The sequence below is a fragment of the Ursus arctos genome, unplaced genomic scaffold (genome assembly GCF_023065955.2).
Source record: "Ursus arctos isolate Adak ecotype North America unplaced genomic scaffold, UrsArc2.0 scaffold_19, whole genome shotgun sequence".
In the NCBI taxonomy this organism is placed as follows: Eukaryota; Metazoa; Chordata; class Mammalia; order Carnivora; family Ursidae; genus Ursus; species Ursus arctos.
Genome location: NW_026622863.1, coordinates 23,737,717 through 23,760,587, shown reverse-complemented (window position 1 = coordinate 23,760,587; position 22,871 = coordinate 23,737,717). Strand labels below are relative to the sequence as shown.

At 39.9% G+C, this 22,871-nt stretch overlaps 1 protein-coding gene across 2 annotated transcripts in view; it reads right to left on the bottom strand.

Annotated features, from left to right (window-relative positions):
* Positions 1–22,871, bottom strand: part of HAS3 (hyaluronan synthase 3) — a 203,306-nt gene that overhangs the window by 94,551 nt on the left and 85,884 nt on the right. For both annotated transcript variants that reach the window (XM_026495093.4, XM_048223560.2), the window contains exon 15: positions 7,536–7,676. In XM_026495093.4, coding sequence (XP_026350878.2) covers positions 7,536–7,676 — 141 coding nt within the window. The remainder of the gene's footprint in view (positions 1–7,535; positions 7,677–22,871) is intronic.

The following is a 22,871-nucleotide window of genomic DNA, read 5'->3' as shown; positions in this document are numbered from 1 at the left end:
CAAAAAAATTGACATGAGGAAGAAAAAGAGGAGGAAGATGAGAAAAAAAATTATTCAGTCTGGGCTTCAACCTTCAAATCTGGCCAATTAATATTTCCAATTTACATTAATATAAATATTTGTTAAATTGAACTACATTGATGCTAATCTACGCAGATTTGTCAAGAAGCATTTCATTTGATCCTCTGAATTTTGCTGCAAATTTCTTTTAGAATATGAAAACTCTATTCCCGGACTATTGTTTATTGCTGCTGAAATCTATAAATGCTCAATTCCTAGCCTAGATGTCCATCGACAGATGAATGTGGTATATATATATACAATGGAATATTATGCAGCCATCAAAAATGAAATCTTGCCATTTGCAATGACATGGATGGAACTAGAGCGTATTAGGCTAAGCAAAATAAGTCAATCAGAGAAAGACAATTATCATATGATCTCAGTGATATGTGGAATTTAAGAAACAAGGCAGAGGGTCATAGGGGAAGAGAGGAAAAAATGAAATAAGCTGAAACCAGAGAGGGAGACAAACCATAAGAGACTCTCAATCTCAGAAAACAAACTGAGGGTTGCTGGAGGGGAGGGGGGGTAGGAGGATGGAGTGGCTGGGTGATGGACATTGGGGAGGGTATGTGCTATGGTGAGCACTGTGAATTGTGTAAGACTGATGAATCACAGACCTGTACCCCTGAAACAAATAATACATTATATGTGAATTTTTTTAAAAAACAAAAAACCTGACCTCCTGTGCTGGAATAAGGATGAGGAACTGATGTAGCCCTATAGCACACTGCCACATTCAACTGCAGGATCTTGAGAAGAGAAAGGACAAAGACCATTTCCCCTGCGCTCCCACAATGACCTTCACAAGCAGATCACCTTACACAGATGATCTGTGTATGAGTCATTCTCTCCTTCTAAACTATAAGCTCCTTGCAGGAAGAGACTGTGGCTTTTTCATGTCCCTATTTCCAGCTCCAGGGAAGGAACGCGCCATTCAGTGGCTAATCAAAAAATGTTTCTGAGGGGGCACCTGGGTGGCTCAGTTACTTAACTGGCTGTCTGAGGCTCAGGTCATGATCCCAGGGTCCTGGGATGGAGTCCGGAATTGGGCTCCCTGCTCATCAGGGGAGTCTGCTTCTCCCTCTTACTCTGCCCCTCTCCCCCGGTTGTGCGTGCTCTCTCCTCATTCCCCCTCAAACAAATAAATAAAAACTTAAAAAAAATGTTTCTAAACTGAACTACATTGATACCCCTACCCCCAAGATTAAGAAAAAAAAATTATATTCAAGATAAACACACACACACACAACTTTGAGCATTAGGAAGAGCCACCAAATAACCTAGGAATTTGTATGATTTAGAACTTGAAAAAAGCAGGAAATTAAATTAGAATTCACAGAATATTCAGGTATTACAATGGGAAGAGGTAGAAACTGTTTTTCCGTCAAGGACTTCTGATCCAACTGTGGATTCAAATGAGAGCTACATAAAAATAAAAGTCAATTTCACCTACTTTTTTCTCTCTTTTTCCTTAGAATATAAAATAAATATTAAAGTATATAAAATCTTCCCTAGATATAAGGGATAATTTAAAAATATACTTGAGTTCATATTATGGTCCATTAAACGTCAAAGGAAGGCAAGAAAGGGTAGGAAGCATATATAACCACCTCAAAGGTGGCCACAGGCTTTAAGAAGGACAACTCCCAAATTCAGTAGGCATCAGAAAAGATATCACTAAAAATTATGCTAAGATTGGTATAAAATAGATAAGATTGGCCATGTACAGAAGCTCCCACATCCAAAAGGATGTATAACTATATTACAGAAAGGAATGAATAACTTTTTCAAATCTCTTCAGTGAGTTGACAACCTAAAATGTAACCGAGACAGAAGATAGGCTAGACTTTAGTCAAGACCACCAGGATGACTGGGCAGGTTGTGCCTGTACAACTCCTGGGTACGCCACTCATACAATAATGCCTTTTGGAATTTTTATGGCTGTGAACAACCTGCGTAACTGTATGTGGCAGTCTTGGATCTAGCCAACACATATGAGTAATGTTATAAAGCAGAAACAGAATGGTCTGCATGAGCTCTACAACAGGGTCTATCAACAGGGGGCCCTCCTGACATTCTGGGCCAGATCATTCTTCATTGTAGGGGGCTGTCCTGGACAATGCTGAGTGTTCAGGAGCATCCCTGGCTTATACTCACTAAATGCCAGTAACATCCCCATACCCCCAGCTGTAGTAATTAAAAATGTCTCTAGACATCGCCAATGTCTCCTAGGGGGCAAAAGTCTTTCCCTACTCCCCTATTTGAAAATCACTAATCTCAAGAACAAAGAAGAACGGGGTGATGTTTGTTCAGCCCTGCTGAAGAGAAAGCAGATATTGCATCTGGCATATGTGAGAAAGCTGTGCAGTCTACATCAGATCCGGAATAATGCTCAGGGCAGTCTCAGAAGGAAATACCCTCACATACGTAACCAATTCCCTTTGCTTTAATTCTACTTTTCAAGTAATGTTCCAATTACCAATTCATTATCTTGGGCAGAGTAATTCAATGTTATATTTTTAAAAGAAGTTTTAAAAAATGCATTGATATGTAATGGTCCCCAGGTTATTGTCAACATCAACGTTGGGCCATATAGGAGGAAACATATGGAGAAACATTTGGAGTGATTGGTAATTTAGCAATGTGTTAAGATTAAATTTTTTAAAGTACAATAAAAAACCAAATAGTTCCTTAAATAAAAGAAACCAAACCAAAATCTTTCTGCAATATTTTCTACATTGGAAAGTAGAAATTAAAATATATAGAGTGATATTTATATAATCTTGGTTTGAGAAAAGCCTTTCTATATGAAAGAGAAACCATACAGAAAAAGACAGATTTGCCTACATCAAAATAAAAAACTTGTATGTTTCAAAAACAAAATGTAATAGAAAATATGAACAAAACTAAAATGTAAACAACCCAAAGAAAATAGTCACAACATAAATTTCAGTGGTTCATGATTTTTAAATAGATAAAGCTTTTATAAATCAAATAACAAAGTCAATATCCCAAAAGAAAAATGCAGAGGGGCGCCTGGGCGGCTCAGTCAGTTAAGCGTCTGCCTTCGGTTCAGGTCATGGTCCCAGGGTCCTGGGATCGAGCTCTGCATCGGGGTCCTTGCTCAACGGAGAGCCTGCTTCTCCCTCTCCCTCTGCCTGCCACTGCCCCTGCTTGTGCTCTCTCTCTCTCGCTCTCTTTGTCAAATAAATAAATAAATAAATAAATAAAATCTTAAAAAAAAAAAGAAAGAAAAATGAAGAACAGGAACAGACAATTCACACACACACACACACACAAATACACACACACAATTTAGCCAATAAATATATGAAAAATGTTTAACCTCATCAACTGAATTAAAGGAAATCAAAACAAGATAGCATTTCTTTATATACATGTGTTTGATAAAAAATGGTAATACATAGCATACACAGTACTGATGAGGGTACAGACAAATATTCTCAAACACGGAAACTGAGACCAGCACAATCTCAAGGGGATGGGCAAAATGGGGGAAGGAGAGTGGGAGGTACAGGCTTCCAGTTATGGAATGAGTAAATCACAAGAACAAAAGGCACAGCATAAGGAATATAGTCAATGATATTGTAATAGTGTTATATGGTGACAGATGGTAGTTACACTTGTGGTGAGCACAGTATGATGTATAAACTTGTCTAATCACTATATTGTACACTTGAAACTAATGTAACATTAAATGTCAACTATACTCAAATTAAAATTTTTAAATAAATAAGTAAATGGGCACAATCTCTCTGCAAGACGATTTAGCAATAAATATCTTTAAAAGTATACACATGCTTTTGGGGCACCTGGGTGCCTCAGTCAGTTGAGTGTCTGCCTTTGGCTCAGGTCATGATCCCAGCGTCCTAGGATCAAGCCCTGTATCAGGCTCTCTTCTCAGTGGGGAGTCTGCTTCTCCCTCTCCCCCTCCTCCCACTCATGCTTGTTCTCTCTCTCTCTCCCTCTCTGAAATAAATATATATTTAAAAATAAACAAACAAATAAATAAATAAATGCCCATGCTTTTAACAAATTCTTTTAGAAATTCTTCCTTAGAAATGATCATGAATCTGCACAAAGTTTAGCTACAAGAATATTCATCTTAATGTAATTCATAATAGCAAAAACTTCAAACAACCTGTAAGTTGGTCAGGTGAAAAAATTATGGTACATTCAAATGATATATCATGTAATCATTAAAAATTATAGAGGATGTGGAAAATGTCCATGTTAATGACAGGAAAAAGATGCTTAATGACATGGGAGAATGTTCAGGATGCAACGGTGTTTTGGGTAAGAGACTGGGTCTGGAGTCAGACTGTCTGGGTTCAAATTCTGTATCCACCATTAATTAGCTGTGTGACATTAGGCAAGTTAGTAACCCTCTCTGTACCCATTTCTTAATGTGTAAAAAAATATAATCCCTATGAAATAATGGATCTAGGCTACAATTATCAATGGTTACTTAAAGCCATGAGGAGGAAGATTCATGGGGGAGTTTATAACAGATATACCTGACTGGAAACACCACTAATCAATCTCAACATCAGTAAAGTGAGATAATGAGACATTACGTGCCCCCTATTGTGATACAACAGGAAATACAGTATACATCATGCCTAAAGTATTCTTACCCCCCCCCCATTTGACCCGAATTTACCCAAGTGTCTAGATCTATTAGCATTCCATAAATATGGAGATTCAATTCCATTAAAATGAGGTTCAAGAACAATCAAAAGAAATTGATGGTGGTAAAGAGTTAGAATAGTGCTTACCTCTGGGGCAGGTATAGACTAGGAAGGGACAAAAGGAAACTTTACGGGTTACTAGAAGTTTTCTATATTAACATGACTGTACCTTATATACTTTACTGTGCCTAAGTGATAGCTTGGTTTTTAAAAATGGAAAGAAGAAAAGCTCCTGCTTTTCACCACTGTCTACTGGTAGGAAGACAGGTAGGCATGGTTAGAGAACCAGACATGATACCAAGAGGAAGCAGCAGTGTCCTGCGCCGGGCTCCCACCTGTGGGCCTTGTTCTGTGGAACTTCCCCCAGCTGCCAAGAAGAGCTGGGGGTGGGGAGAGAGCAAGGCTGGGGCCAATGAAACTAGGGTACTTCTCAGGGAAGTCTTACAGAGTGGCTGGTTCACAAGGATTTCCACGTCACTAGTAAACTAAGAGTACTGGCTGTGTTGTAAAAAAGGGCTTTAATTTCACTTAAAGGATTTCAACAAGCCACCTCATCTAGGCACTTGGACAAGCTGGTCGTGTGAATTAGAAATTAGCAGTTAAAGCGAAGGCAATGTCTATGGCTGGCTACTTGGAAGAGGAGGCTACAGAAACATTAGAACTTTGAGAATTGATGGAGTTTGCTCTGAAATGCCCAAAGACTGTTTTGGAAATTGGGCTAATTATAGGAACATGTAAGAAGGAGGAAGGCCTCTCTGTCACTCAACACAGTCCTTCATCTCCACCACTACCCCTGGCCAGTAGAGACCAAGAAATGTGTACTTTCAGTGTTCATCATCCCAATGGTAGAGGTCTACCAGAAGTTACAAAGAAAAAATACATGTTATACTGATGCAGACAATGTATGGCATACATTCCTTCTTGGCTCTGATAATCCCAATGATACACAGAAACGCTGACTTCTGTCAGCGGTTGTACTTGACCCTGCGATACATTAAGTTTAATATTCACGCCATCTGTGAGAGAATGATTTCTTATAATGGTGTACGTGTCTGGTATGTTTTCAGACTCATATTTAGGACTACGGCAAATACAGAAAGTTGGTCTTTCTTTCAAGAGAGGAATATATATTTTTTAAAAATTGCACTCTCATGATATTCTTTTTTCACTACTAAAAAGATTGCCATGGTTAGAGATCTAGGTCTTCTTCTTTAGCCAGGAAGGACACCCAGAAATTAGGACAATTCAGGGCTATGCCCAAATAAATGATGCATGGGTAGGCAGAATTGTAAATCCTTTGAATGCTGATGAAAGAAGAATTCAGTGTGATGTCTTGATCACAAACAAATTAGCCAAAATGAAGCTGAGATCACTTCTTCTTCTGCCTTAGGTCACACGCTATTGGATACATGATGGAATTACTAAATGAATACTGTATACCACTGGTCCACACTTAAATGACTGGTTTGCCTTATTTCAAGGCTTCAAGCTATCTATATTCAGTGCAGCAGTCCATAGCTAAGTTTATGTAATGCAAGGTAAAAAAAGCCCCTCCTAATTCTACATTATACAGCTTGATATAAAAATATCAAAAGTATACTTATTGACTTAGGAGAAATTCATTAGTTTATCTTAATTTAACCCCTATCTTTAGGGGTTAACAATTATTCTCTTTGTCCTTACTCCCCAGAATCTCATCTTCTAGTCCCTTAAGGGCACTCAATAAGTAGTAAATAATAAAGTATTTCTTTTCTTTAAAAAAAGCAATCTTTCGGGGCACCTGTGTAGCTCAGGTCATGATCTCGGGTTACTGGGACCAAGCCCCGCACACATTGGGCTCCCCACTCAGTGGGGTGTCTGCTTCTCCCTCTCCTTCTGCCCCTCCCCCTGCTTGTGTGCTTTCGTTTTCTCAAATTAATAAAATCTTTAAAAAATTGAAAATAAGAAAGCAATCTTTCTTCTTAGCAAAAATAAAAATTTATTGAGCCTATACTGTGTGCCAAATACTATTCTAAATATTACCTTATTTAATCCTTACAATAACCCTATGAGTTAAGTGCTATTTATATCTTCACAGTATACACTAGGGCAATGAGGCACCAAGAGGTTAAGAAATGTTCCCATGGTCACATAGACAATAAACAGCAGTTTGGATTTGAACCCAGGCACTGTGACTCAAGAGCTCATGCTCTTACTACTCTCAGCTTATGTAGTCTGGAGCAACTTTCTTTGTGTTGGTGGGTTCAATTCTTAGCACCACTTTATTTACCAGCTGAATGAATCTTGGACAAACTGCTGAAGGTCTCCGTAGCACCATCTCCTCACCTATAAAATGGGTCTAACAACAGCCCCTCTATAGGATTTGCTGGGAAAATGAGATGCGATTATATGCGCAGACGACCTGGCAAACAGCAGCCATTCAATAAGAGCTAGGCTATTCCTTCCCTGTCTGACGTTCCTCTTCTTTTTATGCTTGCTGCTGCTCAGCAAGTGTGAAACTTCTCATTCCAGCTCCAGTGAAAATCAGGGCCCAACACAGCTCAGGAGAGGAGACCAAGCAGTGGTAGGAAGACGGGCACTGTTGCGGCCAATCCCTCGTTGGGTGTGTGGACATTTGCTAAATCCTTGAACAGGAAGTAGTTCATCTCAGCTCTGAAACTGTCCTCACCGTACAAACAAAAGAAACCTCCAAGGTACACAGACTTTGGTTCCAAAGCCATACTGCCCCCACCCTTTTCCAGATGACAGAAAACTCACCTAATGCTTTGACAATTCGCATCAGGACTTCCCCGACTTTCATTCTGGTCTCCGGTGTGTGCTTGTTTTTATCACTGTCATACTGAGCCAACAGACCAAGCAAGATTTTCTCAGGGTATGCATCTGAGAGCAGGGCAACCCCTGCGGATAAAAATAAAAAGAAAGGATTCATTATGACTTAAAATTGGAAGGCAAATATACCCAGACAGCCAGTGATGGGATGAACACTGAGATACTTAAACCCACCTCTGCAATTCTACCAGGAAGGGCTGCCCTTTTTTAGAATGACAACATAGTGAGTGCAAAGAACATGGGTCTGGGAGTTCAGACTCCTGGATTCTTCTGGTCTCAGTCCTCTATGATCTCCAAGCTCACTTCCAGCACTGACATTCTATGATTTATGGATTCTAGAGTCTAAAAACAGAGGCTAGATGATTACATATTGTGGCAGGGATTCACACAGCAGCAGGAGAAGACTGGATTAAATACCCTCTAGGGAGCCCTCCAAGTCTGAGACTCTAAGGTTCTATGACTAGTATCATCCCTGCCAACATATCAGCCAAAGCACAGCAGCACTTCCTGTCTCTGCTGCAGTTCTCGGTTCCAATACATGTATTCTCTGTAAAACTGTCAACGAGGAGAGCAATTTCCACAAGGAAATAACTTCAGAGCATACTGGGCATGATCAGTAGGAGACCCACACTTACGGCTGAGTTCCCTGATCAGAAATGGGGAAGGTCCTGCTCCTGAGCCATATTCCAAATCCGGTAGTACCCCCCCCCCCCTTATCTGCAGGGAATACGTTCCAAGACCCCCAGTGGATGCCTGAAACTGCAGAAAACTCGAAACACTCTAAAGTCTATGTTTCTTCCCATATGTACCTACCCATGATCAAGTTCAATTTATAAATTAGGCACAGTAAGAGATTAACAATAATAACTAACAATAAAATAATTACAAAAATATACTATAATAAGTGTTATGTGAATGGGGTCTCTCTCTCTCAAAATATCTTATTGTACTCTACACACCCTTCTTCTTGTGATGATGTGAGATAATAAAACGCCTCTGTGATGAGATGAAGTGAGGCATTGTGACACAGTGTCAGGTTACGACTGACCTTCTGATGATTAGTCAGAAGGAGGCTTATCTATTTCCAGACCACAAGTGACCTCAAGTAACTGAAACCATGGAAAGCAAAACTGCGGATAAGTGGGGACCGCTGTACTTACTGACCCCTTCTATCATCATGCCAGTACCTCCTAGATGGGTAATTATCTGAGCCCCGCCCCATCTTGAGCAAACTTCACAAGGGTGGAGAGAGGAGGGGAGATATGACCTAAGACAGGATCAGAAATAAAGCCCCTAGTCTCAAAACTGTATCAATACAAATTCTGTTACTCGGGTGGAAAATGTTACACACTCTAAAGAATAGTAAGGAAGAAGAAAAGAAAAACAAACAAAGGAAGGAAATATAGGTTTCAAAATATATTCAGGAGGCAAATGCTTCTTTGTATCACCTCTGCCTCAGCTACTCTGGTCCATCATTTGTGGCCTGAAGCTTGTCTTTTTTCCCCCAACTGGTCTCTCTGCTTTTACCCTATACCCTCACTGCAGCTAGAACCATCTGGTTAAAACAAGTCAGGCCCCATCATTCTTCTGCCCAAAGTCCTTAATGGTTTCCCTTCTCCCCTGAATATGGGCAACCCCCCATCCCCACCTGCTTTTGTTCACTCTCTCACCTCATCTTTTACCATCTTCTACTGTCCTCAGCAACTCTGGCCTCCTCGCTGTTCTTAGAGTAGACCAAGCTGCTTCGGGCCCATGGTCTTCCCCGGCATGCCCTCTGCCTAGGCTGCTCCTCCTTCAGGTAGCCTTAGGCTTGCTCCCCAAACCCCATCATGTCTCTGTTCAAATATCACACTTATCACATATAACGCGGCAGCCTCCTTCCCCTGTCACTCTTTACCCCCTCGCCCTGCTTCACTTTTCTTCTTAGCGCCTATTATTACCTGGCATGTTATATACAGTATTTGAGCAGTATTGACTGCTCTCCTCCTTAGAACATAAACTTTACAAAGTCAATGATTTTTTTTTTTTTGTTCTCTGCTGTAGCCTCAATGTCTAGAAGAGTGCCAGCACATAGCAGGTGCTCAGTAACTATTTGTTGAATGAATTAATAAAAGGGTTCAAAGATACAGTCCTGATACAAATTTCAGGAATTAAGAAAGAGAAGATGGGGAAGGAGTAATAGAAATGCTTAAGAAATCCTTAATCATTTTTCATTTGAGTTTACCAATCTCCCATTTTAACTTGACATTCATACAAAGTCTACATACTATTTTTTTTAAAGATTTATTTATTTGAAAGAGAGAGAGAGAGAAAGAAGAGGGGCAGAGGGAGAGAGAGAGAATCCTGAAGCAGACTCCCTGCTGAGCACAGAGCTGGATGGACGCTGGGCTGGACCCCAGGACCCCGAGATCATGATCTGAGCTGATAACAAGAGTCGGGAGTTTAACCAACTGAGCCACCCAGGCGCCCCTATTTTCTACGTTACAGGCTGTGATTCCATTCTCTTATAAATCAGGTATACACAAAGGCAGTTCACCTGCTGAGGGCTGCACCTGTCTGCCTCTTTTTTGCCTTCCTCACACCTATCTTTTCATTGCTTCCAATAAGCCTGGGAAGTCCCTGCACGTGGTCCTAAACCACATCTTCCTTTATGTGGCCTTCAATTTTATATAAGCAGAAGCTCTGCTCTTCAGGAAGTTTCAGGCTGTGGCAGAACCTGATTTAGACAGTTTCCCTGTTAGCACAGTATGACAGTTCCTTTGTAGTTAGCTCCATTATGCAAAATGATGGGGAAGGTCTTGAAGGTACAAGGTGGAGTTAAAGATATTTTAGCATAGGGGAAAATGTCTGTGGCTAAGAGAAAGATTAAATAAATTGTTTACTAAAGGAGAGAAAGGAAACAGCTTCCCAATCTTCCAAAGAGTGCAAAGCAAAAGTGAATTGGTAGTTGGTAACTGCAGTTCTCGTAGACATTGTATCACTGATAATTGCAAGGCCTGGCATATATCCTAGATCCATGGCAATCATAACTACTTTTTCATCAGAAGTTCCCAAGTCAGAAATCTGGTAGATTTGTTTCCTTTTAGGAATATAGTTGTGATTTTATAATGGAACTCTATGGGAAAATGGGATTTGGTTTATAAAACTTTGATCTATATCTAGCTTTTCTAAAAAACATTTATTTCTAAGTCCCTCCTACTGTCATTTATGCCTATTTTCTCTCATTAATCTTTAGCAGAAAATAGATATTTACTTCTCACAACATATCCTGCTATATACTTCAAAACCAAATGAGCTCTTGACTTCCTTTCTGTAGCAGACATACATTTTGGTTGCACACAGCATCTACTCTGTCTTCTGCTAGCAAAACCTGGCGGTCCTTTGGGAACTATCCCTTTCCTATCCTTAATCTCTGTGGTTTGAGTGGAGCTAACTACTCACTTTCTCCCCCTTCCATGTGTAAACTCATATCCCAGGCTGGCCAGTTAGGACACTCCATCCCATGCCCATACAATGATGGGCTCAGGACTGGACAATGAGACTCAATTCTGGAGCCTACACTGGAACTACTGGGAAAGATAAGCTGTTTTCCCCTAGCCCCCCTGTTGAAATTATTAGCCTGGAGCTGCCTGTGGCCACTATGTGGAAAAAAACCCACCAAAAAATAAAGCCAACACAGAAGAGGGTCAAACCAAGAGAGCGAAGGAGAAAAGGAAGAGACCTGATGTCATGCTTTGAGCCTCTGGATCCAACTGTACCTCCACCCACTAGACTCTGCATACATAAATCAATAAATATCCTTTTATGTGTATGCCAGTTTGATTTTTTTTCATCCAAAGGAATCCTAACATATCCTTTTTCAGATTAAAAAAAATTTTTGAGAATTTTATTTACTTACGTACTTTTCCTATAATGCCAAACTTTTAATTCCACTAGGGAGCTTTAAATTCTTCCACTCTTGCATTAAAAGGTTGCCAACAGCAAAGCCCAGTTTCCTTGCTTCCCACAGTCCCATGTTAGCAATTGTTTATCTTCTTGATGGCCTTTTCCCCAAACGGCTGCCAAATGGCCCTCTGACTGTTTGAGTTTTACCTTCTAGGATACAGCTGCTACCTAGGAGTTTATAAATCCCTAGAGGACAAGGGCAGCTCCCTCCTTCTCTTAGACCAAGCTGCGAAGAGAATCACATAGGATGGTTAAGACTGTGTAACAACTAAAGAGATGAAATTTTGTGCGGCTGTTTTTGTTTCTTATTTGAAAAGCTCTCTGAATTTCAACAACTGAGGAAGTGCGGCCATAACCTTACATGACCCTGGGTCCCTCGCACTTGATAATTCCTTTGTAATTTAAAAATGGGGTAATTTCTGGGTCAGCACATGCTTCAAGGAAACATGACACATCAATCCCTTTGGCAAAAGAACTGATTGACTGTGTGAGAAATACCTGCTCCCGCTCTGATCGCAGGAAAATGACTACGTATTTCAAGATGTGGCCTAACAGATAAGTTACACAGAAGGTAAAGGTGAACCTAAAATGGCCAGGGTTCATGAAAACATTCCGATCTGTATTTTCAGGCAAAGCATAGGATACAGGCAAATTAACTCAACTGAAAAAATATTAATAAAAGTACATTATGCAACGAAATAGAGACAACTTTGTAAAACAACCATTTGTCTCCCCAAAAGACTTTCCTTGCAAAGCCGGAAATGTATTCTAATCCCAACAGTGTTGACTTCAAGATAATCCCTCAGCAAGGTGTTCAGTGATTCTGCAGGCCTTCAGCAGGAAAAGGAGTCTAGGTATAGTCTTACCTTACACAACGCTCTTGCACTGTGGGAAAGATAGTCTAACCCTAAACATCTTTGCTAACTGGCTCTATCCCAAGAACCTGTAAAGCCAATTCCCACTTTAAAACTAACCTGCCTCATTCTCCTGGGTACTTAACAACCAAAATATCCACATCAACTTGGAAAACCACCTACTCCCTCAAACCTCTCAGGAATTTCTGCTGACAAAACTGTAAGAAACACAAAACCCCGCATATCGTGTGATTCCATTCACATGAAACACTCAGAACAGGCAAATCAGAACAGACAGAAAGTAGATTTAGTGGTTACCTAGGGCTGCAGGAGGTAGGGGAAATAGGGAGTGACTGCTAATGGATGTGGAGTTTCTTTCTGGAGCAATAAAAACCTTCCAAAATTGATTGTGGTAATGGGTACACACTCTGTGATATACTAAAATCACTGAATTGTACACCTGAAATGAGTGAGTTGTATGGTATGTGAATAATGTCCCAAAAAGTTATTATTAAAAAAACTATAAAAGCTATTTCATATCTACCCATTTAGGTTTCTAGAATAAAAGAAAAGGGGAGAAAATAATAGAGCTCATTTTAAATATAAAGGGAAATCCAGTGCCACAAGCAAAGTATCAGCTTCCTTTCGTATTCAAATCGATTTTGGTTGCCCCTGTAAGGATGACGGTGGACAGAGGGAGAAAAGGATTTGTTATCTGAATGGGGAAAAAAGTCAAGTATTTCACATTTCACAGAACCTGTCTTACATGTGTAAGAAAATATATTATATCTAAAATCCTAAGTTCTGTGTTAAGCCAGAAACTCTACTCCAGGAATCTGTCCTAGCAGATATACTAGCACAAAGAGAAAATTACTTGCATACAAAATCATCACTGTGGTACTACTGGTAAAGAAAAGACTGGAAACAAATTAAATATTCATGAATAGAGGACTGATTAAGTTGTGTTCACTCATATAATGGGATACAATGCATCCATAAAAAAATAAAAAAGCTTTTTAAGAACTGTTATGGAATAAATTCTAAGATCTACTGTGAGGTAAAAAGCAAAGTGCAAAACATGTGTATAGAATTTAACCATTTCTGTACAAAAGGGAAATACGCACTCATAAAATATTTCTGGAAGGATACACAAGAAACACATGATATTAGTTGTTTCTGGGGAGGGAAATGGGGAAAGACAGGAGAGAAGAAAGTTTTTATTCTGTATCTTTTTGTACTTTTGAACTTTGAACCATGTGATGTATTATCAAATACAAATTTTTAAAATGTAAGTTAAAAAAGTCTGTGATAAGAGACATGGTCTTTTAAAATAGATCAGCCTCTTTTAGAGACAAGAGTATAAAAAGAATTTGCAATCAAGTGTTGTAGAATGACGACAAACGTTTGTATTCTCTTTCTCCTGAAATCTACTAAAGTGACAACTGAGGAGTAAAAAGGGTATAAACCCAAAAACAAGAATAAAGAGAATGAGATAGGTGTCAAAGGCTGAATCTGGGTAAAGAGAATGAAGATGGAACAACATAATGACATATATTCAATACAGCTGTTAAATCATTCGGAAGAAATTAGCAATAAATTACATGGAAAACTAAACAAATGAGGGGCGCATGGGTGGCACAGTCATTAAGCGTCTGCCTTTGGCTCAGGGCGTGATCCCAGTGTTCTGGGATCAAGCCCCGCATCAGGCTCCTTCTCTGGGAGCCTGCTTCTTCCTCTCCCACTCCCCCTGCCTGTGTTCCCTCTCTCGCTGGCTGTCTCTCTCTGTCAAATAAATAAATAAAATCTTAAAAAAAAAAAAAAAGAAAAGAAAAGTAACAAATGAATAAGGAAGACTGAACTAGGCTCAGCAATGAATAATACCCAAATAGTCAACAGTAAACACAGCCCAATGATGTAGCCAAAAATCGCGATGCAGAAACAGCAGGAGGGGAGGGACATGGGTGTGCATGTGCAGGTGTGCATGTGTGTGTACATGCGTGCATGAGTTAAAACCTCATCCCACATACGGAAAATGAGCAGATAATGCCCGGAGTTTCTTAAATCAAGAGAAATATGGGATGCCTGGCTGGCTCAGTCAGTAGAGCATGTGGCTCTCGATCTCAGGGTTGTAGGTTCAAGCCCCATGTTGGTGTAGAGATTACTTAAAAATAAAATCTTTAAAAGAAAAAAAAAGAAATACGTGTGAGCATTTTATTTATAAATGGACAGGTAAACACTAGAAGAAACCACTTAAAAAGGGGTGGGAAAGGAATGGTTGTCTTTGGGAACTGGAACTGTGAAGGGGAAGAAGCAGAGCAGGAGATAAGCTTTTTGACTCATTACAAACTATGTTCAAAGTAATTAATAAAAGTTTATTTTAAAAACTAGAAAGAAGATAAAAAGCATATTAACCTATAGAGGAAGCCCAGTGAAAGAACGATGATGGGTAAGAGAAGAGGTCAGGCACAGGAGAATTTTCCTTTGATTACAAAAAGATCATCACCAATCTGTCCTCTCTTGCAGCTCTATGACACAAAGATGTGAAAGGCTAAAACCAGAAGAGAATGAAAATACCCTTCCTTAGCAGGGTACTTCAGTTGTTACATTTGAGACCTTTCATTATGATGAAAGCCAACAATAATTTCAGCTCCAAGAATCCAGGAAGTTGCACAAACTGGGGAAGTCGGTTATTAAATCAAGGAAGTGTGGGGAATTCAACTGGATGGCTGGCCTGTCTTTGTAATTAGAGTAAATGACAACGTCTAGATGCCAATTCAATGTTAAGTTTCTCTACAGCTTCGAGGCTGTGCTAAGTGTGGACAAGCCCCAACAAATTTATAAAGATTCAATATGAGTGAGTGCTACCCAGGCCTGAAGAAAAAACAGGGTTAGACTAATAAACTGTCACAGTTAACAGCTAAAGATTTGTGAGAACCATACCTAGAATCTCTCTAAGTCAGGATCTAAATAATACATTTGAGGGGCACCTGGGTGGTGCCGTCAGTTAAACATAAGGCTCAGGTCGTGATCTCAGGGTCGTGAGATCAAGCCCCACGTAGGGCTCAGCAAGGAGTCTGCTTAAGACTCTCTCTCCCACTATCCCTACCCCACCCCGTGCTCTCTCTCTCTCTCAAATAAATAAATCTTTAAGTAATAATAATAATACATTCAAACACTAAAATAATGTATTTTCTTAAATTGTTTTCTACTTCCTGTTTTGGAGGGGAAATGTTAAAAGGAATGCATTTATATTTGCTCGTAGTTAACTATACTTGCTGGAAGCCATTTGGATCACAAAATACTATTACAATAAACAAACACCTAATAGCAAAGACAGTAACATTTCAAATATTTCCTGAGTGTTTTCAACATACCAGGCTGTTCTAAGCAGTTTTACATGCATTTGTCCATTTAATGCTCCCAAAAATCCTTTGAAGTAGGTATTATTATTATTCCTAATTTTATGAAGAGAGAAGTTGAGGAACAGATGGGTGAAAAATATGACCCAAGATATCTGGCACATGGCAGAGCAGAACTGCAAACCTGCACTCCCCTACACCAGGGGTCCCCTGGCAGCAGTGCCTGGGTAAAGAGATACTAGCTAGAATAATACTAACTTTGCAAATCCTAACCCCAAGATAGCGAACCTTACATTTTCTAGTATATACTCTCAGCCTTACTCCATAAAATTTTACTGAACTCCAAGGTCAGAGGAAGGAGAAGCACTCTGCACACTGCATCCCATAAGAGAAAGGCCAGAATTCTCTAGACTCTAGTGAATCTAGTGGGGCTTCATAGGGACTGCTTCATTCCTACCTGGTATCTTTATTTAGCCTGTCGCAAAGGGAGGTGAGTGATGTTAATGAAATTCACAAATGATTCTAACTTGAGATGCTGCTGACATTAGTGGTAACAGAGGAGTCGTACAAAAGGGAAATTGAGAACTTGGATTTTCAGGAGTTCCAGTTTTTAACCAGTGATCCTCAAACACCTCCACTCTACTTGATACAGCAAGCCCCCTCTATCTCTTATTCTGCTACCCTCCCCAAATAAACAAAATCCGAAACAGCCCCCAAAAGCTTAGAGTTCACCTTGTCAGGGCCGCCTCTATCAAATACCTGTGGGTGATAGAGAGGCAGGGCTAGGAAGAGAGCTGAGGAAAATGGAGCCTCAAGGACGCCGCCACCATCAAGGGTTCTGTTGTACATGCATAAATGCGAACAAAGCTGCCCGAATACTGAAAGGCAAAAGTGAGGAAGGAAGGACAGGAAAACAGCAATTACCTCTGCTTTCAGGGTAATCACTGCCCTACGCATTCCGAGAAACCCACATTTCAGCTATTCCAGGGTGAGAAATAAAGAAGCAGGATGTCATTCATTTAATTCTCTTTATGTAGCTTTCCAAGAGTAAAAAAGGACATTAACATTCCATTTTTTAAAAAGATTTTATTTATTTATTTGAGAGAGAGCGAGCAGAGCAGGAGGAGGGCAGAGGGGGAAGGAGAAGCAGACTCCCCGCTGAGCAGGGAGCCCGATGCAGGGCTCGATCCCAGGACCCTGAGATCACGACCTGAGCCAAAGGCGGATGCTTAACTGAGCCATCCAGAGACCCCAATATTTTTTTTATGGTATCAAAACATTTACTGGTAAAAAGAAAAAGGGACTTCTGATTTCCCATAAAACAGTGAGTGGTTCTTTCTTAGCTGAATCTTGGTAAGAAAACAAAACTCTTTACATCTCCGAAAGACCCCAAGATGGGTGGTCCTGGTAGGAGTACTACTTAAACTGCAGACTCATTTTTTCCGAAGTGTTCTACTGGCATTTCAGTTCAAGTATAGGCGAAGAGAAGCTGCACAGTCAGCAGAGCTGGCTGATGCGTCAGGCTCTCGTTTGCTCTGAGGGAGCGAAGGCCTCCCCGGGGAGTTGTCACCTGGCCTGCGGCTCCAACAAGACAGGGCTGATCTCCCACGTTCTCCAGTGTCTCAGGGCTAGGAGACTTGCTCTGTGCTTTGGGCACCAAGCAGTGACACAGACAAGACACAAACACTAATGAAATGCTCCCTTCTTCCTGCGTTGAGCCTAGCACAAGTCCTGATGAGATGATTAGGCAGGGGTCTGTGACAGGCACTCCAGGCGAGGACTTGCTTTGAAAGGGTTGTCAAATCAATAACTGTGACGTGCAGGACTTAAACTGTAGTTTCACATGGAAACCAGACAGAGCTACTATTGAACTTCACCCAAAGAGCCCCTTCTCCCCTGATAAAGGCACAAACGCACACACACAAACACTTCGCCTATAAACCTAGTCATGGACCCTCTAGGAGTCCATACAGCCCTCAGGTTAAAATCCCTGGGCTAAGTAGGGCACCCATAAATAGAGGGGAAAGGAGAAACCTTTAAAAAATTTGCTTGCACAATCAAAAGAACTTGACTGGTTTTTTTTCCCCTGGTGGTATAAATAATACACGGTCACGGTAAAAGATTCAAATACTAGAGAAAAGCACAGAAGAAAGTCAAATAAAAATCACCTTCGGGAGGTATGGGAGGAAGGGCACAGGATCTCTCTTCAAGATCATGAAGATGTTGTAAAACTGATTGTGGTGACAGAGGTACAACTCTGTGAATATACTAACAGCTATTGTATTTTACAATTAAAAAGGGCATATTGTATGATATATGAATTATATCCCAGTTAAGCAGTTTAAAAAAAAAATCACCTGAAATCGACACAAATATTTTAGAGCCCTCTCATTCGTACACCATTCCTTGAATCGCGCATACGTGCACGCACACACACACGCACACACACACTCTCTCTCTCTTTTTCACACAGAGTTTTTATTGTGAACAATTTCGTTTTAACAGCTTTCTTTTTTAAGGGAGGATGGAGGGGCACCTGGGTGGCTCAGTCAGTTAAGCAGCTGCCTTCAGCTCAGTTGATGATCCCAAGGTCCTGGGATCAAGTCGGAGTCTGCTTCTGCCTCTCCCTCGGCCTGTCTCCCACCTCCCACTTGTGCACTCTCTCTCTCTCTCTTTCTCTCTCTGAAATAAATATTTTTTTTTAAAAAGGGGGAGGTAGGGGGTAGTTTATTACCCCAGATGACACCGCTCTTACACTAGAAAATTGAGCAGCTCCAACAAGACAGGGCTGTTGGTCCAATGATAACACTCAACACTTTAATAGTAATATTGTAAGTAATACTAATAAGGATATTAGAAAGAAGAAGGATTTCTTTCAAATTTTACTTCAGCTAAAAAGACAGAGATAGGGTGGCGCCTGGCTGGCTTGGTCAGTGGAGAGACAAGTCTTGATCTCAGGGTCATGAGTTCGAGCCCCACATGGGTACAGAGATTACTCAAAAAAAAAAAAAAAAAATCTAAAAAAAAAAGGGTGGGGGGAAAGGAGTAAAAAACAAAAACAAAAAGAACCCAAATCGGTTATATAAGAATATACAGAAGTACTCTGCAGCTGTGGCATACATCATAATGTTTGGAAAACATCTTTAAATAAAGGCAATGGAAAGAATTCCTTTATGCGTCCACCTATTCATAGAGTGTGTACTGTGTGCCAGATACTGTCACTAAGTGATACAAATATTATAGGACTGTGTCTGTCTAGAGAAAGAGACAAATTAGCCCATGATTACAAGACAGTGTGGCTGATACTGCAAGTTGGGGAATAATGAGAGCACAGGGAGAGAGGAGTCAAAAAAGGGTGTGGGGTGGGGTTAGGGCTTCCTGGAGAAGGGACAAGTGAGCCGTGCTGCAAAAGGCACGAGGTTCTGCAAGTACGAGCTATGCCTCGGCCCAAGAGCTAACTGCATCATTATTCAGTGTGGAAAAAGTTCCACAGACAGAACTATGTTAGGCACCCACCTCCTACTTACACTCTTAGGGTAGATTCCCCAAAGAGAAGTAACTGGCTCCAAGGGCGTGAACATTTTCAAAGCTATATTCCAAAAATGTCCTCGTTGGTTTTCCTAACAAGAGTGATCAAGTGTGCCTTGGCCAGCACTGGGAATTCTCATTTAAAAAAACAAAACAAAACTGTGTTTTTTGAAATGTCGCAAAAAGTTACATTTAATTATTATTTTAATCTACCTCTTTTTTCTTAGAAAAGTCAAATATTTTACCAAAATTTTATTTCTTTTATTATTCCTCTACCATGAATTGCCTATTTATTTTCATCCATGTATCTACTGGATATTTTTTATCAGTCTCTATGAGCTCTTTATGTAGTTAAGGTATTAACTACTTGCTTGTCCCTTTTGTAAAAAACAGGTTTACTGAGAAAGAATTCCCGTGCCATAAAATTCACCATTTTAACATACAGTCTTTACTATATTCACGCAGTTGTGCAACCAGCCTCACTATTTAATTCCAGGACATTTGTATTACTCCAAAATGAAACCTCTTACCCATTAGCTGCCATTTTCTTTCTTCGCACAGATTCTCCAGCTCTGGGCGACCTCGAATCTACTTTCTGTCTCTACAGAACGATGCCTGTCTTTTTTGCCCCCAATTTTTCTGTATTATATTTTGCAGTTTAATAAGGCTGTTTTTGACATAAATGAGTTTTAAACTTTTAAGAGATCAAATCCATTAATCTTTCCTTTTTGACTTCTCCATCATAAACTAAATATTGTCTCTCTGTATTGCACTCAGCCTATTTTTCTCCTTTCTACTTTCTGGTTCATTAATTCCCTCTTCAGGTATGCCTGTTGCAAAACCGTTCCACTGAGTTTTTAAGTTTACTTATTCTATCTTTTTACTTTTAGATATTCTATTTGTTATTTTCCAAATCTGCTGCATCAGTTTTGGTTGTTTACAATCCCTGAAGATATTTTCAAGTTTGTCTTGCATTTCTTTGAATGTAATAAACCTGGTTACTTCATAATTTGTGTGCGACAATTCTAGCATCTAAAATTTTCTGGGAACTGGCACGCCTAGGTGGCTCGGTCGTTTAAGCATCTGTCTTCAGCTCAGGTTATGATCCTGGGGTCCTGGGATTGAGCCCCACATCGAGTTCCCTGCTCAGTGGGGAGTCTTCTTCTCCATCTCCCTCTGCCCCCTGCACCCCCCCCACCAGCTCATGTTCTCTCCTATAAATAAAATCTTCAAATAAATAAATCTAATCTAATCTACTCTGCTGGGATCGTTGTTTCTTTGTGTGTGGGTATTTTGTGACTAGGTACTGATTATTGTTCATAATGAAATGTAAAATAATTATTATGGGAGGAATGAATGGGGAGTTATTGCTTAACGGTTATAGAGTATCTGTTTGGGGTGATGAAAACATTTTGGAGGGGTGCCTGGGTGGCTCAGTCAGTTAAGCGACCAATGCTTGGCTTCTACTCAGGTCATGATCTTGGGGTCAGGGAGGGGGGATCAAGCCCCACACCGGGCTCTGCACTCAGCAAGGAGTCTGTTTGGGATTCTCTCTCCCCCTCTCCCTCTGCCCCTCCACCAGCTCATGCACGTGCATGCTCTCTCTCTCTCTCAAATAAAGAAATCTTAAAAAAAAATTATTTTTTTGGAAACAGATAGCTATGACACAACACTGTGGATATATATGGTTAAAAGAGTAAATTTTATGTTATATATATTACCACAATAAAAAATTTTTATTACTATAAAATTAAAAAATAAAAAGAAATTATTAGGGGGATTCTTTGGGGTCTAGGATGAAGATGCCTTCCTCCATAGGAGATATACTTGTTTCTACAAGATGCCCACACACGTTACCACTACAGAAATTTTGAACTCTAGGGCACCTGGGTGGCTCAGCTGGTTAAGCATCTGACTCTAGATTTCAGCTCAGGTCAAGATCTCAGGGTCATGAGATTGTGCCCTGGGACGGATTCCACACTGGATGTGGAACCTGCTTAAGATCCTCTCTCCTCCCTCTGCCCCTACAACCCCCAACTCCCAAACTCTCTCTCTCTCTCTCTCAAAAAAAAAAAGAAAAAAAGAAAAGAAAAGAAAAGAAATTTTAAACTCTAATTCCCTGCTTGAAATTTCCTGGATCCCAATAATGCAAATTTGCAGAAGAGGTGATCTATTCAGTGATTACAACCTCTCAGGCACAGGTTTGCTTTCCTTACTGCCTCCTGCTCTGCTTAGTGCCAAGACAATGCCCTCTCCTCTGATCACTTAAAGGTGTATTTATTTGCGGTCTCAGCTTCAAGTTGGAGGTCTTCTAGTAGACTCCCCACTTCAAGTTTGGTTTGGGCTTGCAACTAGCAACTTCAAAGCCTAGAAACTCACAACTTAATTTCATCAAATGCCCTCAGGGAAAATGAAGGTTCTTACACTCAGTTTACCTTTCAGAATTCTGGCTTTTTAAGATGTTGGTTTGATACGTCTCTGCTTTCTTATCAGTTCTTCAGTGCTTTTTAAATATTTTAAATATGTTACTCTACATAATGATTGTTTTCAGCTGAGCTGTCTCATCATTACCAGAAATGGAAGGCAGAAATATATTTTCTTCTAGGTTTTGCCTCGTTTGAATTTAAGATTTAATGTCTTAATTCACCTGACAAATATGGTACATGTTGAGATTTCTTTGTTATTAGTAATGGTTAGCATGTCATATTTTCCACTTATAAATTCTGTTATCCTAAAGAAGCATCTTCACTCCTGAGCCCCTCCTTTAAACTGCTGTCTCACTGAGCTTAACATGAATTGAAGTTATTTTCACATTTTACAATTTTTAACCCACTGACCTAACTGATCCTTTCAGCAACCTAATAAGTGTTACATGTCACAGCTCCTAATACATGCTGCTGAAAGATCAAACACACTGTGCCACTAGAGAACCGCAGTTAAGAGCAGAGCAGGGTGGCTGAGCTGTCATTTTCCTTGTATGTCCTTGTTAAGAACAGCATCTGGATAGACACATCCAGAAGAAATTTTGCTACTAATTTAACCATTTGGTTGCTGAATTGCAAGGTAAGAAATAATGAACATGTTCAATTTTATCTGACTAGTATTCTCTGACTTAATAATTTTGCAAACTGAATCGCTTTATAAACTAAATATAGAAAAGTTATTATTATGGTCTGGTTTCTAAGCAACCATTTCATTAAGAAAAGCTCCACTTGGGAAAAACATCTGTTTGTCAGTAAGGTTTCTGCTGTCACCATACAATCTCATAGTGAAAAAGCCACGGTCACCCTGTGCTTCAGCAATCCCTAGTTGTGAAAAGGTCAACAGGGGGCACTACAACAGAGGGGGCCATCTGTTTCAATCTGTGCTAGTCCCTGAACCTTGTTACCATGAAACAAGTCAGGTTTTCTCAACAGCCACATAATTTAAAAACATTATCTTCTGATTATAAAAGCAATAAATGTTCATACTATGAAATATGAAAAATATTAAAAAAGGCATGAAGAAAAAATAAAAATCACTTGAGTTTTTGACATCTTCACATTAGATCTCATTTCAAAAATGGATTCCACTGCTAA